Raw genomic sequence first — 17152 nt, forward strand, 5'->3', positions numbered from 1 at the left:
AGAGCAGCGATGTCACGCTAGCCACGTGACCCGGAAGTGTCTTCGGACATCGCTGGCCCCCGGCCTCTTTGAGTGAGATGGGCACACAACCCTAGAGTCTGTCAAGACTGGCCCGTACGGGCAGGGGTACCTTTACCTTTACCTAAAGGATGTGGGTGGCGCTATGGGTTAAACCACAGAGCCTAGGACTTGCCAATCAGAAGGTCAGTGGTTCGAATCCCCGCAACGGGGTGAGCTCCCGTTGCCCAGTCCCTGCTCCTGCCAACCTAGCAGTTTGAAAGCACCTCAAAGTGCAAGTAGATAAATAGGTACCGCTCCAGCGGGAAGGTAAACGGCGTTTCCTTGCGCTGCTCTGGGTCGCCAGAAACAGCTTAGTCATGCTGGCCACATGACCCGGAAGCTGTACGCCGGCTCCCTTGGCCAATAAAGCGAGATGAGCGCCGCAACCCCAGAGTCTGTCATTGCTGGACCTAATGGTCAGTGGTCCCTTTGCCTTTACCTAAAGGCAGGGGAGGAATAAAGTTAGGAGTTGGATGGCACTGGATTTAGTTTTGGTGCTTGTTATTCTTGAGGGTGTCCACTCCTCCCGCTCGCACCCTTAATGGAGACTCGTGATGATTGAATCTCAAAACCTCTCATCAGCGTTGATGTAATCGTCTCTAAATTGTTTGCTGCCCATCATTTTTGCTGAATTGGCAGAAATGTTGTTGACTCAGCACATTCTGCATACGGTTTTTTCTTACACTCGTCTACTGAAATGGTGAAGGGTGTGAAAGAGATGTTAGCCTCCCCCCTTACGACACATCTTTCACAGTTTAATTATATCTGCCTTCATGGATGTTTGTGATTGTGTTTCACCAGCTTTTCGTCCTCAAGCTTGCTCAGATCCCTGTGACAAAAGGGGTGAAGATGTCAACAGATTAGATCAAAGTTTTGTGGGCATTGCTGAACCACAGGCATCAGTGCTCTCCTGCTGCCCGTTAATGTGTCCCTGCTTATAAAAGGAAGAAACAAAGTTGATCCGAGATTATTTTTTCCACACAAATCAACGCTGCTGGCTGTTAATTAGTCCTCAGCGTGGGTTTCCTAGGAATATTAGGCCAGCCTTGCTGCCTGTTTGGACTTGATGCTTTAAGTGCCCTGGGCTCACACAGTCTTCTTCAGAACATTTTAAGAACGTAAATGTTGATGTTGCCGTCGGCTCTTCAGCAAAGTAATTACTGCTTCTGCCTCTTCAGCCAGCTCTTTATCTCCCACTACCACCACCCCGGGACGCAGGTGGCGCTGTGGGTTAAAGCCTCAGCACCTAGGACTTGCCGATCGAAAGGTTGGTGGTTCGAATCCCCGCGGCGGGGTGCGCTCCTGTCGCTCGGTCCCAGCGCCTGCCAACCTAGCAGTTCGAAAGCACTCTCAGGTGCAAGTAGATAAATAGGGACCGCTTACTAGCGGGAAGGTAAACGGCGTTTCCATGTGCGGCTCTGGCTCGCCAGAGCAGCGATGTCACGCTGGCCACGTGACCCGGAAGTGTCTTCGGACAGTGCTAGCTCCCGGCCTTTAGAGTGAGATGAGCGCACAACCCTAGAGTCTGGCAAGACTGGCCCGTACGGGCAGGGGTACCTTTACCTTTACCTTACCACCACCCCAAGCCTCCAAGCAATTCACTTAGGCTTCTCAAATATAGTCTTAAAAGATACTTAACGACTCTCCCAAACCACCTTTTAATCTAATTTCATTTCAGGGCCTGCCTGATAGTTACAGCTCTTGTTCATTTTGATGGCAGCCCTGTTATAAGGTATCTTCCTAAGTACTCCCTTCTCAGCATTTAAAATCAGAAAGGGGGGCGGGTCTGCTAGTACTGGTGTAACCACTTTCCTACCTGATCCCACAGACTTCCTTTGCCACTCTGCTAGTCTTGAACAGAGGAAATTCAAAGGGAGACTGCAGCATGACATAATCATCATCATTTTTTATACCCTGCCCATCCGGCTGGATTGCCCCAGCCACTCTGGGTGCCTTCCAACACATATGAAAACATAACAGAACGTCAAACATTTTTAAAAAACTTCCCTATACAGGGCTGCCTTCAGATGTCTTCTAAAAGTTGTATAGTTCTTTATCTCCTTGACATCTGATGGGAGGGCGTTCCACAGAGAGGGGGCCACTGCCGAAAAGCTCCTCTCTCTGCCTGGTTCTCTGTAGCTTCACTTCTCGCAGTGAGGGAACCACCAGAAGGCCCTTGGAGCTGGACCTCAATGCCTGGGTTGAACGAGGAGGGTGGAGACAATCAAGTATACATTGCTGAACTTCTTGATGAATTGCATCATCTGTTGCTTTAATTTGAATAATGAATCTTTCATCACATACCATGTGTTAATTATCTTATCAGTGTCAAGATGCTTCAGTTGCGTGGTAAGCTCCCAAACCCTCCCGAGATGTTAAGGAATAATGACACACGAGACCAGTATTTTAGGTTAATGGGCTAAAAAAGGCCACAACTTTATTGGTTACAGAATGTGAGTGGTATTGGCTTAGGCATTGGAAACTAACCGGCTATATCTGACTCAGACCCGTCTGTAGGAAGTCTTGGAAGGGTTAACCACCATTAGGGGGAGCCCTGCTGATGCACATCAACTAGGAACTCCCCCAGGGTCACCACTAGGGGTCATGCCACGGCCCTAGCCCCCCGTCTGGGTCTTCAGACAGAAACCACGCCCCTTGGATTCCTTTATGGGAATAGCCTTGAATTAAGAGGGGTAGATGATGGACACTATCTCCCCTCACCTCCAACTGACTAAAGAGCCTAACCTTAGGGAGGGAGGGAGAACTGCGCAAGCAGGAAGCAAAAGGGGGCGAGTCCTGGACCGCAGGCGATTTAAATAGCCCAAACTGCATTGGTCGGTCCAATGGATGATGCGGCCAAGGACACCAATGGCACAGGGGCCATCCTGCGCCATGCACGTGGGTCGGGCTTGTGCCCAGCCCACAACATCATCTCCCTGGGGACAGGAAATGGCTTTACCATCAACAGCGCTTTGTGAGTGGTTACTGTTAAACCCTACCTAGAGACAGGAGAATTTTGACTCCATTCACTTTTATAAAGGCCAATCTATCTAATTCACACTTTTCCAATGTAATATATAAACTGAAACACATCAAACCTTTGAAATTTGCACTTCACCGAATTTTGCAATGCAGTTCAACTTCATGCTGCACCCAAACCCAGCCACAGGCTCTGTCTTGCTCCAGAGTGAGTTCTTGGTTTACCTCTTATGGTTTGTCTGAGAGAAAAAAGCAGTCTGAGAGCTATAGCACTAAGCAAAACCATGCCTTAGCCACAGAAAGCCTAGGGGAAGACTGCTGCAGCTGTGATCTTCACTTCACATCTTCACTTCAATCTGTGTCTGCATTTGCACACTTGTGTCAGTTCATAGTTTGGCTTAGCTGCACATGCGAACTTGTCCAGTGTAAAGGGAGGGTCTTGCATCTCTTAGAGGTTCATAGAGTTGGAGGCAACTTGCAGGCCAGTGGAGGTGTGTTTAATGAGCACACATTCAAGAGCTGCACAAAGCATAGAATCATAGAGTTGGAAGAGACCACAAGGGCCATCGAGTCCAACCCCCTGCCAAGCAGGAAACACCATCAGAGCACTCCTGACATATGGTTGTCAAGCCTCTGCTTAAAGACCTCCAAAGAAGGAGACTCCACCACACTCCTTGGCAGCAAATTCCACTGTCGAACAGCTCTTACTGTCAGGAAGTTCTTCCTAATGTTTGGGTGGCATCAATACATTGGCCCATTCCACCTTTTCTGCTCCCTCTTTTCTGTGTCGGCTTCCTGACTATCACAAATGTAACGTTTCACTTGTATCCCTGGTACACAATCAGCGGTTTTTCACATTGCAGCAAAAACCTTCTGAATGTGGGCTGCATTGTGCTGCTTGGAGCTATTATGTGCACAGGTGATGGGATCTGAGCCATCTCTCCTTCCATATTTTGTCTCTCGCATCCCATCTCCCAAACTCGCTTTCTTGGACTCGCAGATCTTGAGCTGGGTTGAAGTGTCATGGGGTGCCACCTACGTGGAATTAGGTTTGAGGGCCCCAGGTTGTTCACCCCTAGTTTAAAGAAGTGGGTCTGTACTATTTTTTTTATTTGTACCCTGACCATCTGACTGGGCTGCCCCAGCAACTATGGCTGCCATCGTAAACACACTCAGGAGTAGAGGTCTTCTGTTTATTCCCACTGATGACTGTGGCATATTCAAGACTGGGCAATTTATTAGGACACATTTGTGGGCTAGAGTCCATTCATCCGATGAAGTGGACTTTAAGTCTTTAAGGCTTTACAGTCAAACTCGGTTCCCAAACGCCTCTGTTTTGGAACGTTTCGGCTCCTGAGCACCAAAAACCCAGAAGTAAGTGTTCCAGTTTTTGAACATTTTTTGGAAGCCGAATGTCCGATGTGGCTTCCACTTGAGTGCAGCCAATTGGAAGCCGGGCCTCGGTTGTTGAACATTTCGGAAGCCGAACGGGTTACGTTCAACAACCGAGGTTTGACTGTACAAGACTGTCACTGCAACAGACCAACAAACGCTGCCCTTCTGAAAATTATTGCTTATAGTAGCATTTCTCTGCCCTGTGGTCCTTGAAAGAGAGTTGTATCACACTGAAAAGATATCAACAAGTAATATAAACCCAGTACAGTGGTACCTCGTAAGACGAATGCCTCACAAGACGAAAAACTCGCAAGACGAAAGAGTTTTTTGTTTTTTGAGTTGCTTCGCAAGACAAATTTCCCTATGGGCTTGCTTCGCAAGACGAAAACGTCTTGCACCTTTTTCTTAAAACCGTCAATGCATTCCTATGGGAAGCCGTCAATGCATTTCCTATGGGAAACTGTGCTTCGCAAGACGAAAAAACTCGCAGAACGAAAAAACTCGCAGAACGAATTAATTTCGTCTTGCGAGGCACCACTGTATTTTTAAATTGTAGTATTCGGACCTTGCGGGGAGGGGGGACAGTACCTCTGTCAAGTGCTGAGCTGTGTTCATATATTCCTTCTCACCTACCCCCAAATTGCAGAACAAAGAATACAAGATCCTGACGGAACAGTTCTCCGCAGCCACCACTTCTCACTCCACCGAGATAGAGAAGCTGAAGAAGGAGCTGCAACGATATCAGCGGAAGAAGGGAGACGCCAACCAGCTTGCAAGCTTGCAAGAAGAAATCGACTCTCTCCGGTTGGCCCTGGAGAAGGCTCACGGGGAAAGAAAGATAGTAGAAGACACCTATACAAAGGAGAAAGATGTGCTCCGAAAGGTAATGCTCCCCAGGATTTGCCAGACTTTCCATATCGCAGTGTCAAAACCTTGGGCACACTTTCTGAAAGCTTGCTGGTTGGTTTTGCGTTTCTCACTATTACGGTTTCTGCATCCATCTGCAAGGTCCACTGGCATTTCTCGAGGCTGATTTGCACTGCCAAATTCTTCCTTGCAGTTGCATGCATGACTACCTAGAAAAAGGTCACTGTGAAACCAGACTGTCCACTCAGGGAGATGGCAGACACCTCCATAATCTTAGCTCACCTTTGGGGTGGTGAGGGAGAGGCAAACCAGTCCCCCTGTTCACTGCAGAAAACTTTGGCTGTTTCTCTGGGTGCAACGCACACGAAACAACAGACCTAACAGCTGTGTTCAAACCTTGGAGGAGAACTAATGCTCCAAAGATGCTTTGGAGAGATCATTTCATAAATGAGCTGTTCTAATTTTGTTGCTTTAGGGCTTTTTGGCTCCCCCTCTCTCTCCAGTTTTCATTCACATTGAATAACGCCTTACAAAAGCCATTTGAACTTTTCTTGTAATAAACTGCTTGCTTCCCACTGGCCCCTGTTATCCATTTAGGGTTTGGCTTTTTAAATGTCATGTGCACTTATTGATAAAATACCTCTGCAGTTTCCTGCCTGCCAAGAAAACTGGGGAATGGTTATATGAAGGTAGATAAGAATTAGGCTGCTGTATGGATGAATGAGGCTTAGCAGGCATGTATTGTTGGGCTTGCCGGGACGGCAAAAAATAAAATAAAAATCTTTATTATTCTGATGTATAAAGCCTTCTTTCTCCAGCAGCTCAGAATCCACGTACACGCTCTGTGTAGCAATTTTCCAAATTATAGCTGTTCTGCTCCGAGTTGCAATTGTGTAGACTGAGAGGAACACCACAGTGAAATTTGGGGTGCCAGCCTGCAGCCTTGTCCATGTGCAGCACAACCAAGCCGGTATTTCATGCGCTAAAAGCAATTCAGCGAAGTAAGACTGCTGTGGCTAAATAGAACGACCTTGTGTGCGACATGTCAGTGTCCCCTATTTTGCCAGTATTGGCTCTGGGAAATGAGAAGCATCCAAGTTACACTGAGCCTTTTCCTCTCTTTCTTCTTCTTTTTTTTTACCCTCAGACAATATGATCCGAGGTTTTTTATTTTAATATTATGTGAATGACTAATTGCACTGTGGCAAAGAGTAAACAGTAAAGGGGGGAAAACAAGACATCAGGAATATCCACTGGAGTTTAGCAATGGCATGAATTCATTGCATCCCTCAGAATCGCTGAGGAGGTATCTCAGATTCACTTCAAGTTTAGTTTGGGGTGGATTCTTCACTTAGACATTCTTTCTCTTTCTTTAACACGAGGTTAAAAAACTCTCCTCAGAGTTTTCACCATGACCCACAGAGCCGTCTCGAGGTTTTTTCATGTCTGAGGCATAAGGTCCAAGTTTGCCTTAGACAGCAAACACTGTTTATACTAAACACTAAGAATGTAGGAATAGTCCGCTGGATCAGGCCAGTGGCCAATCTAGGCCAGCATCCTGTTCTCACAGTGGCCAACCGGATGCCCATGGAAAACTTGCTAAAAGAAACTGAGCTCAACATTATTCTCCCTGCTTGTGACTTCCATCAAGAGCCAGTGTGGTGTAGTGGTTAAGAGCGGTAGTCTCGTAATTTGGGGAACCGGGTTCGCGTCTCTGCTCCTCCACATGCAGCTGCTGGGTGACCTTGGGCCAGTCACACTTCTTTGAAGTCTCTCAGCCCCACTCACCTCGCAGAGTGTTTGTTGTGGGGGAGGAAGGGAAAGGAGAATGTTAGCCGCTTTGAGACTCCTTAAAGGGAGTGAAAGGCGGGATATCAAATCCAAACTACTACTCTTCTTCTTCTTCTTCTTCTTCTTCTTCTTCTTCTTCTTCTTCTTCTTCTTCTTCTTCACACCCACAGTAGAAGCAGAACACAGTCATCGTATCTTGTGGGGAGAATTGCTCTTGTGCTCATGATCTTTTTCCTGCTTTTCTACAGGCATATGGCTGGCCACTGTGAGAGCACGATACTGGACTATCTTCCTTAATGTCCTTTTTGTGATTTTGCCCATGACTTGTGGGGTGGGTGGACTTTAAAAAATCTCAACAACTTTTGTGTCTGGATTTTCACTTTTTGAAATATGGCAACCCCAATTGACTTGGCCCAGCAGGCTGTTCTTATGCCTACTAGTAGCCATTGATTTATACCAAAGTTTGCGCATTCTTTTAAAAAAATGGTCCTTAGAGTAGGCTTTTTAAAAAGCAATGCTTTCACTGTTGTGTATCATTATTCTAGCGATCGAAGGAGGACAAAAAACCGGTTTGGCTATAAAAGCCAGCCAGGTGAAACTCTGTCGCTCCACGGAGTTAAGTGACCTTGAGTTGCCTTACATTGTGGGACAGTAATATTGCTCTCTTGCTTTCTCCTCAGCGGATATCGGACTTGGAAGAGGAGAATGCGCTTCTGAAGCAGGAAAAAGAGGAGCTGAACAACAAAATTCTGTGTCAGTCGGAAGGTAAGGAAGAGCAGGGCATATGGTTTCATTTAACGCTGGAGATAAACGCTGGAGTTTTGCTTTTGTCTGTTGCTTGTAGTGTTATGATCCATTTCTCCCTTAGTGCTAGTTGTGATTGATAAGCAAAAATGTACTAATCTTCTAACCATCCCTCTTCGCCTCCCTCCCAAAGACATCGTTGGAATAGCTTTCAGGGAGGTGAGGCAGCAGGAGGGGAAGCTGATTTAATTAAGCGTGGAATAAAAAAAGGTTTCCACACATGCGCACAAATTCCCCAATCTTCAGTTACATTTTTTTGGATCTAATCAGAGGAACTGTAAAGGGAAATTACTCAACAGTGTCAGCAAACAAGTGGTGTTCAGACAGCAGTATTTGCACTGCAACAAAGGGCCTCTTTAACATAACAAGGCACCGTGAATGGATCATTTTAAAAACTGACTTAGACACTGGCAAGCTGAGAGAGAAAACAGGCCGGGAAAACCATAATGTGCGTGAGGAATGCAAGCGCTCAGTAAATACCTTTGTTATCTAATGGGTTGTACAAGCTTATCGTTTTGATAGAGGGCTTTCTTTCATTTTTAGGGCTGTCACCCTAAAGAAACATTGCTTGGTGGATCAGAGGAGTTCTATCTGATCCATCGGTTAGGAACAAATAGGAAACTGGCTCAGAGCGCCTTGAGGCTTTTCCACACTTCCTAGGCTCAGATCCGAGCAGTTTTCTGTTTGTCATGCCACTTTCCTTAGGAAAACCCACTGTTTACTCCTGAATTGGAACAAACATCAGTCATAAATCATACACCACTTGATTTTTTTAAATAAATAAAAAAAACCAACCCTCCGAGCGGCTTACAAAAGACAAAACAGTAAAGTCAAGAAAAAAGTAACCACCCTACTTTAAAACATACAAAAGGGGAAAACACTAGAGTAGATTAAGATTGCTTCAACTTTCTAAGCATCCGAAACAGGCGCCGAAGAGAGTACAGTAAAGGCGCCTGTTTGATGTCAAGAGACAGGGAGTTTCAAAGTGCAGGGCCTGCCACACTGAATGACCGGGTTCTTACAAGTGCAGAACAGGTATTGCGTGGCACCTGTAGCAGTGCTGTTTGTGCCAATCGAAGTGGTTGAGTGGGCACATGTGACGTAAGACTATCTTGTAGGTAAACTGGTCCCAAGTTGCTAAGGGCTTTAAATATTAATAGTAACACCTTGAACATGACCCAGTAGCAAATGGGCTACCAGATCTCTGAGCGCAGTGGTTATATGCTGACAAGGCCTCACTCCTGTCAGCAGTCATGCTGCAGCATTCTGCTCTAACTATTCAGCTTCTGGAATCTTCTTTAGGCTTCTTATTTATTTCAGAAGCCAGCAACATATACCAGTAGAGTGGTACCTCGGGTTACAGACGCTTCAGGTTACATACGTTTCAGGTTACAGACTCCACTAAACCAGAAATAGTGCTTCAGGTTAAGAACTTTGCTTCAGGATGAGAACAGAAATTGTGCGGCGCCGCAGCAGCGGGAGGCCCCATTAGCTAAAGTGGTGCTTCAGGTTAAGAACAGTTTCAGGTGAATAATAATAATAATAATAATAATAATAATAATAATAATAATAATTTATTATTTGTACCCCGCCCATCTGGCTGGGCCTCCCCAGCCACTCTGGGCGGCTTCCATAGAAACAAAAAATACAGTAAAATATCACAGATTAAAAACTTCCCTGAACAGGGCTGCCTTAAGATGTCTTCTAAATGCCAGGTAGTTATTTATCGCTTTGACATCTGATGGGAGGGCATTCCACAGGGCGGGCGCCACTACCGAGAAGGCCCTCTGCCTGGTTCCCTGTAGCTTTGCTTCTCGCAATGAGGGAACTGCCAGAACAGACCTCCAGAACGAATTAAGTACTTAACCCGAGGTACCACTGTATGTGTAAGACTGTAAGGCCAGTCCTCGCCAACCTAGTTACCTCCAGATGTTTGGGAGAGCCTGAATCTGTGCTATTTTTCTGGAAAAAGAGGTGCCGGAGCTCAACACTTCAGTAAAAATTCAATAGTTAAACATGTCAAATTTGTCTTCTTTTTGTTCTGTAAGATGAGTTTGCACAAAATGCTGTTGAGGAAAATCTGCTGACGAAGAAGGAGCTGGAAGAGGAGAGAGTTCGCTATCAGAACCTTGTGCAGGAGTATTCGAGGCTGGAGCAGAGATATGACAACTTAAGGGATGAAATGGCTATCATAAAGGTAATGGGATGCTATGTTAGGAGCAGATAGTATTCCGTCAACTGCGATAAGTTCACTGGCTATATTTTGGGAAGCGCTTCCAACCACAGCAAATACCTGTGTGTTCTCGTTTAGAGCTGACAGAAATAATTAGTGATAAGCAATATCCCGTGAACATAATAGATTTATGTGGGATATGAGAACTAGTGTAACTGCCGTAGCTCTACTGAGTTAGGCCCCATCTGCATTGCACATTTAAAGCAGTACCATACCACTTTAAACCAAAATGGCTTTCGAAAAGAGTCCTAGGAATAGTAGTTTAAGTCTGCCGAGACTCGTTAGAAGACTCTTATTCCCCACACAGAGCTACATTTCCCAGAGTCCCCTAGGAAGAAGGCTGGGCTGTTAAACCACTCTTGGAATTACAGCTCTGTGGAACGAGTAAAGAGTCTCCTACTGACTCTCAGCTTCCTTAACAAGCTACAGTTCCCAGAATTCTTTGGGGGCAAGTCATGACCCTGAAGGAAAAAAGGATGGGGGGAGAGGAGGGAAAAAGCAAACTCCAGCACCTGTTTTTAAAATTATGGTTCTGAAAACAGCTAGCTGGTATGGAGAAAGTTGGGACGTGGGTGTCACTGTGGGTTAAGCCACAGATCCTAGGACTTGCTGATCAGAAGGTCGGCGGTTCGAATCCCCGCAACGGGGTGAGCTCCCATTGCTCGGTCCCTGCTCCTGCCAACCTAGCAGTTTGAAAGCATGTCAGAGTGCAAGTAGATAAATAGGTACCACTCCGGTGGGAAGGTAAATGGCGTTTCCGTGCGCCGCTCTGGTTCGCCAGAAGCGGCTTAGCCATGCTGGCCACATGACCCGGAAGCTGTACGCCGGCTCCCTCGGCCAGTAAAGCGAGATGAGCGCCACAACCCCAGAGTCGTCCACGACTGGACCTAATGGTCAGGGGTCCCTTTACCTTTATGGAGAAAGTTAATGTACCCTTGATGGTGTGGTGGCTGCCAGGTGATTGTTGAGAAGGAGCTGGAGAAAGCTGGTCACTGTGAAGCCTGTGAAACAGAGCTGCTTCCCTCCTCTCCCTCTGTTCTGCAATCTGATAGAACAGCTGCCTGCAGGTGGTAGTTGGGTAACTATAATACTGTCATCTCTTTCCATAGCAGACCCCAGGACACAGAAGAAATCCATCGAACCAGAGCAGCCTGGAATCAGACTCCAATTACCCGTCAATTTCTACATCTGAAGTTGGGGATACTGAGGATGCAATCCAGCAGGTGGAGGTATGAAAGTTCAATTCAAACAGGGTTTGGGGGCAGGGTTTTTTAAGTGGGTCCCTGCATGGTCACCGGAGTGCCATGACTTTCTCTGAATGAGGCAGATGTGGTTTTGAAATGTGACTATTACGTTTTCTTGTGCTGCTGGAAAGCCAACACTAATTATGTAGGGAGCAGCAGATGTCAAAACTTCAGCCTCGCATTGAGAAAGTCGCACTGTTTATATCTGTAATTAGGCAATTAAAGAGGATTAATTTTTAAACGCACGCTTTTAGTTAACAGTTAGGGCTGTGCACGGAGAGCATTAAGTAACCATAATTAAAAAGAAAGCTAGTGGTTAATAATGCATTTATATAACATATTTTCCTTTCAAAAGGCTTCTGAGCGCCTTTCCAAGCCTCCTGAGGACTGGCTTTAGGCACTCCTATTGTATTTTCAGAGAGATTTCTAGCCTCCCTGGTACACTTTCAGCATAACCAACATTTTAAAGTACATTAGGGCAAAAGGCATTAATGTATCTATCCGTGCAGCGTGCAGGCTTGGTGGAGAATGCAGAGCAACACTCCGAAGGCTTCCTTGTGCTCTCCAAAAGGGCTAATAGAACAAAATCCCAAGGTTCCTGGAAGAGCATTTGAGGGGCCATAAAGGGTAAAGGGGACCCCTGACCATTGGGTCCAGTTGTGACCGACTCTGGGGTTGCGGCGCTCATCTCGCTTTATTGGCTGAGGGAGCCGGGGTACAGCTTCTGGGTCATGTGGCCAGCATGACTAAGCCGCTTCTGGCGAACCAGAGCAGCTCACGAAAATGCCGTTTACCTTCCCGCCGGAGAGGTACCTATTTATCTACTTGCACTTTGACATGCTTTCAAACTGCTAGGTTGGCAGGAGCAGGGACTGAACAATGGGAGCTCACCCTGTCACGGGGATTCGAACTGCCGACCTTCTGATCGGCAAGTCCTAGGCTCGGTGGTTTAACCCACAGTGCCACCCACGTCCCCTTGAGGGCACATAGGACAGGCTATATTGCTCTCTCAGCCCCCAGAGAGGGAGGTCCGTGGGTGAAGAAGCCTCCCCATTGTGGGCACAGAGCCTGCTGCCACCCTTAGCACTCCAGCATCGATAACAGTAAGGAGTTACCAGGTGGTAACTCCATCAAGTGGGGGGCTGGATGCAAAGCCCTCGCATTCCCCCAACATCTCCCCCAATTGTGCCCCTAGTCCTGGAGCCATCACACTGATTTCCCCTCCCCTTTGGGACCAAAGGGAAAGGAAATGTGAAAATGAATGAATGGTCAAGAAAGAAGGCCCCCTCCTTCCACTATGCCAGCAGGAGTCCAGCAGGGTTTTGGATTGGCAAAATTTCTGTCTCCGTTTCTGCCCGTTCCATCCTTGTAAGATTAATCTGCCTAGGATGTTAAGAATGTGTTGAACTCAAGTAATGAGTGCAAGGGCTAAGGCCGATATTTTCAACCACTTAGAGTAGACAAAATGCGTTCAGCTGGCATGTCCGGTGGCAGAGGTTATGATTGAAGGGCTCTGTGGCTGGCGTGTTAGTGTGTCTGGAGTAAAAAGCAAAATGGAATGGAGGCCAGACTACCACTGTTAGGGATTTGTCTGTTACGGATTTTCTTGTGGCCTTTAGTCACTTCACCTCTCGGTGCTGCCATTTCTCTCCCTGTTAAATGGGTGTGTTTAGGATCGTTAGTTACCTGACTATGAGAGCTAAGAAGCCGAAGATGGATTTGTGAAATTGCTTTCTCACTTTGGATGCAACCCGTTGCACCAAGTGCAAAGTGTCAAGGCCTCTGACACCAGTAGAAGCTGCAGATTAAGAGCTTGCGCATCTCAGGTTTTTCTCTCTTTCTGTCCTGGCTTGGATGCATCGCATTCACACAGCCACCTTCATTCCTTGTATACGTGGTAGACGAGAAGTAGTGGTGCAATCTGTGCTGGAAACATTCTGCATGAAAGCTTGTGCAATTTGGCTGCTTCCATAGTGCACATTTACTGTCGAATAGCCACACGTCATTAACTCATTTTTTACAGGGCATCTGCATGATGTTGTGATCAAAACATCGCCCTCCTGTGTTTTCCCTGCTCAACCAAATTCCCCCCCCCCCCGACCTCATAAAATCTGGAGCAGCTGCGTAATTCAGCTGTAGAGGAGTCCTCATGCAGCTGTTCAGTAGGCTGTTTGTCCAGTTATTTATTGTTCTATTTATAATTTATTTTTATTACTATCATATACTTCAGCCAGCCAGACCGTGGGGTGATTTACCAGTAACCAATCCATCAAATAAACACATCTCAGAAAATACAACAGTAAAATACGAAAGTGGAAATAAAACATTATAAAAACTCTACATCGTTTTTATGTCCTACATGACTCCCATCACAGTGGTACCTTGGTTGTTGAACAGCTTGGCTCCCGAACAAATCGGTTCCCAAACGCCGCAAACCCAGAAGTGTGTGTTCCGGTTTGCAAACATTTTTTGGAATCCAAACGTCCGATGCACCTTCCATGGCTTCCGATTGAGTGCAGGAAGCTCCTGCAGCCAATCAGAAGCCGTGCCTTGGTTTTCAAACAGTTTTGGGAGTCGAACGGACTCACAGAACGGATTAAATTTGACAACCAAGATACCACTGTTGTTGTTGTTTAGTCGTTTAGTCGTGTCTGACTCTTCGTGACCCCATGGACCAGAGCACGCCAGGCACTCCTGTCTTCCACTGCCTCCCACAGTTTTGTCAAACTCATGCTGGTAGCTTCGAGAACACTGTCTAACCATCTCGTCCTCTGTCGTCCCCTTCTCCTTGTGCCCTCCATCTTTCCCAACATCAGGGTCTTTTCCAGGGAGTCTTCTCTTCTCATGAGGTGGCCAAAATATTGGAGCCTCAGCTTCACAATCTGTCCTTCCAGTGAGCACTCAGGGCTGATTTCCTTAAGAATGGATAGGTTTGATCTTCTTTCAGTCCATGGGACTCTCAAAAGTCTCCTCCAGTACCATAATTCAAAAGCATCAATTCTTCGGTGATCAGCCTTCTTTATGGTCCAGCTCTCACTTCCATACATCAGTACTGGGAAAACGATAGCTTTTACTATATGGACCTTTGTTGGCAAGGTGATGTCTCTGCCTTTTAAGATGCTCTTTAGGTTTGTGATTGCTTAATAAAAACACATTCTAGAATCAGAAATGTAGAGTTGGAAGAGACTCCGTTGGTCATCCAGGTCAACGCCATGCAATGTAGGAATTTCAGCTAGATCATACATCAGAAGGTTACTAACAAAGAAGGTGATTGAACTGGCAAAGGGAGCGAGTTCCAGTTAGGATGCCACTGCAGAGAAGGCCCTGCCCTGTGCCACTGTAGAAAGTATCTCCCCATGAGTGGGATCGCCAGCAGGGCCGTTCCCTCACTGACCACACGTGCCAATGCATATAGAGAGAGGCACTCGTTCAGGTATCTGGCTCCCAAGAAATTTTGGGGTTTTTATAGACTAGTGCCAGAATCTGGCCTGTTAGCGTATTGACAGTCAGTGCAGGTCCAAAAGGAGTGGTGCTCCATGATTCCATTGTGTGATCGCATACACCAATCTTGCTGGCACTTTCTCCCAACAGCTGCAGCTTCTGGATTGCCTTCATGGATCGCTTTGTGTAGAGCGCTCTGCTGTCTTCCAAACATGATGTCACCAGGACATGGTTAATTGCAGGGTTATCCACTCTTACCTTTCCTTCGCTCTTTCCAGATATGGTCACAATCTAAAGTTCCGTGTCCGAGCGTCGTCCTCCTCCTCCTCCTCCTCCGTCTTCTTCTTCTTCTTCTTCTTTTGCGCTGATCTTTCCCTGTAAAAGCCTGCTCTTTAAAGCTCAATCAGAGCAAACATCAATCTACGGGAAACCTGAATCAACATTTGCTTCGATTCAGTGGGGAAGAGCAGGGAAAGCTCGAGGCAAAAACAGACACTTGGACACAGAGCTTTTAAGCATGGATTTCTGCTTGGAAAGAAAGAGGCAAAAGGGAAGTTTGGATAAGCCCTGTGGCCAGCCTGTCTCTTGTCCAAGAACAGCATATTTGGTGAACGGGTTATGGCCCACATAGATTTCCTCTAGCCATTTCCCCCAGCTCTCCTCTCTAGGGATCAGCTCTATCAGCTTAACACTTCTCTATCCAAATAGCATTGCCTTTATATTCATTTCTTTTCCCTCCCTCGCCTTAATTTGGTGAGAGGGAGCAACCATAATCGGATGTGCAGCAAGGAGGGGGAGGGAGTATTTAGCACCTTCTACCCCCCCCCCTTTCAGGGATGTGGGTGGCGCTGTGGGTTAAACCACAGAGCCTAGGACTTGCCGATCAGAAGGTCGGCGGTTCGAATCCCCGTGACGGGGTGAGCTCCCGTTGCTCGGTCCCTGCTCTTGCCAACCTAGCAGTTCGAAAGCACGCCAGTGCAAGTAGATAAATAGGTACTGCTCTGACAGGAAGGTAAACGGCGTTTCCATGCGCTGCTCTGGTTCGCCAGAAGTGGCTTAGTCCTGCTGGTCACATGACCCGGAAGCTGTACGCCGGCTCCCTTGGCCAATAAAGCGAGATGAGCGCCGCAACCCCAGAGTCGGCCACGACTGGACCTAATGGTCAGGGCTCCCTTTACCTTTACCTTATATGTTTGGGAGTGAAGAAAGGGGCTGTCCACTTGGCTGCAGAATCTTATTTAGATTCCAAAGCTGCTATTCCAGTTCAATGCAGAACACCAGCGACTGAGCGCCTGCTAAATGGACCACATCTGGAAGAACCCTTCATTGGGTGGGATAGAAGTGGTTCCTTGGCTTCCTGTTGGGCAAGAGTGTTGAACCAGCCACACAGCACGTTCCTTTCCTTTGTAATTATTCAAAGCTCTCAGGTGTTGCTGAAAGGCTCCTGGTGACCTGCTGCATAATGCATGTTCCTGCGGCGCCTCCAGGCCATTAAGGTTACTCCCTGCTCTTACCTCTCGTTCTCCTCTTCCGTCACAGGAGGTGGGCATGGAGAAGGCGGCCATGGACATGACCCTCTTCCTAAAGCTTCAGAAGAGAGTGCGGGAACTCGAACAGGAGAGGAAGAAGCTGCAAAGCCAGCTGGAGAAGAGAGAAAACGAAAGCAAAAAACCCCAGGTAGAAAATGACACTTTGCTGCTACTACCCACCTTGGATTTCAAATCTATAACAGGCATTCCTGGAGAAACTTTATAGCACGTGTTGTAGATTTAAGGCTCAAACTAGACACTGCATTAAATATATGCAGGGATAGTTTTTTTATGTGAAGATATACAAGAAAATGTAACCCTTCCCCCTGTGGTCAGAAATGGTTCAGTCCTAGGAATTCTGTGCCTTCAAGTGTCTTCTAAATGTCAGGTAGTTGTTTATCTCTTTGACATCTGATGGGAGGGCATTCCACAGGGCGGGTGCCACCACTGAGAAGGCCCTCTGCCTGGTTCCCTGTAGCTTTGCTTCTTGCAGCAAGGAAACCACCAGAAGGCCCTCGGCGCTGGACCTCAGTATTCAGGCAGAACTATGGGGGTGGAGATGCTCCTTCAGGTATACTGGGCCGGGGCCGTTTAAGAGAACTTTTAAGCAAGTTCCCATGAACGTTTTGCTCAGATGGGTGACTGGGATTTTACCTTTGTTCAGAAATACTTTGTAAATCTACCCTTCGACTCAAAGGTATTCACCTCATCTTTGTGTCCTGTTGACACCCAAAACATCAGTGATCCTAAGGTCTAACCATCACACTTAAGTTAGAAATCCATGCATAATTATGATGCTTTAGTCTATT

The 17152-nt window shown here is 46.8% G+C and overlaps 1 protein-coding gene across 1 annotated transcript in view; it reads left to right on the forward strand.

Moving 5' to 3' along the window:
• The window catches only part of MYO5B (myosin VB), a 268746-nt gene that overhangs the window by 202582 nt on the left and 49012 nt on the right, over window positions 1-17152 (forward strand). Inside the window, exons 21-25 of the mRNA XM_083404620.1 lie at window positions 5081-5317; window positions 7773-7857; window positions 9945-10093; window positions 11239-11358; window positions 16354-16491. Coding sequence (XP_083260746.1) covers window positions 5081-5317; window positions 7773-7857; window positions 9945-10093; window positions 11239-11358; window positions 16354-16491 — 729 coding nt within the window. The remainder of the gene's footprint in view (window positions 1-5080; window positions 5318-7772; window positions 7858-9944; window positions 10094-11238; window positions 11359-16353; window positions 16492-17152) is intronic.

This window comes from Podarcis tiliguerta (genome assembly GCF_965153285.1).
Source record: "Podarcis tiliguerta genome assembly, chromosome: 11".
NCBI lineage: Eukaryota > Metazoa > Chordata > Lepidosauria > Squamata > Lacertidae > Podarcis > Podarcis tiliguerta.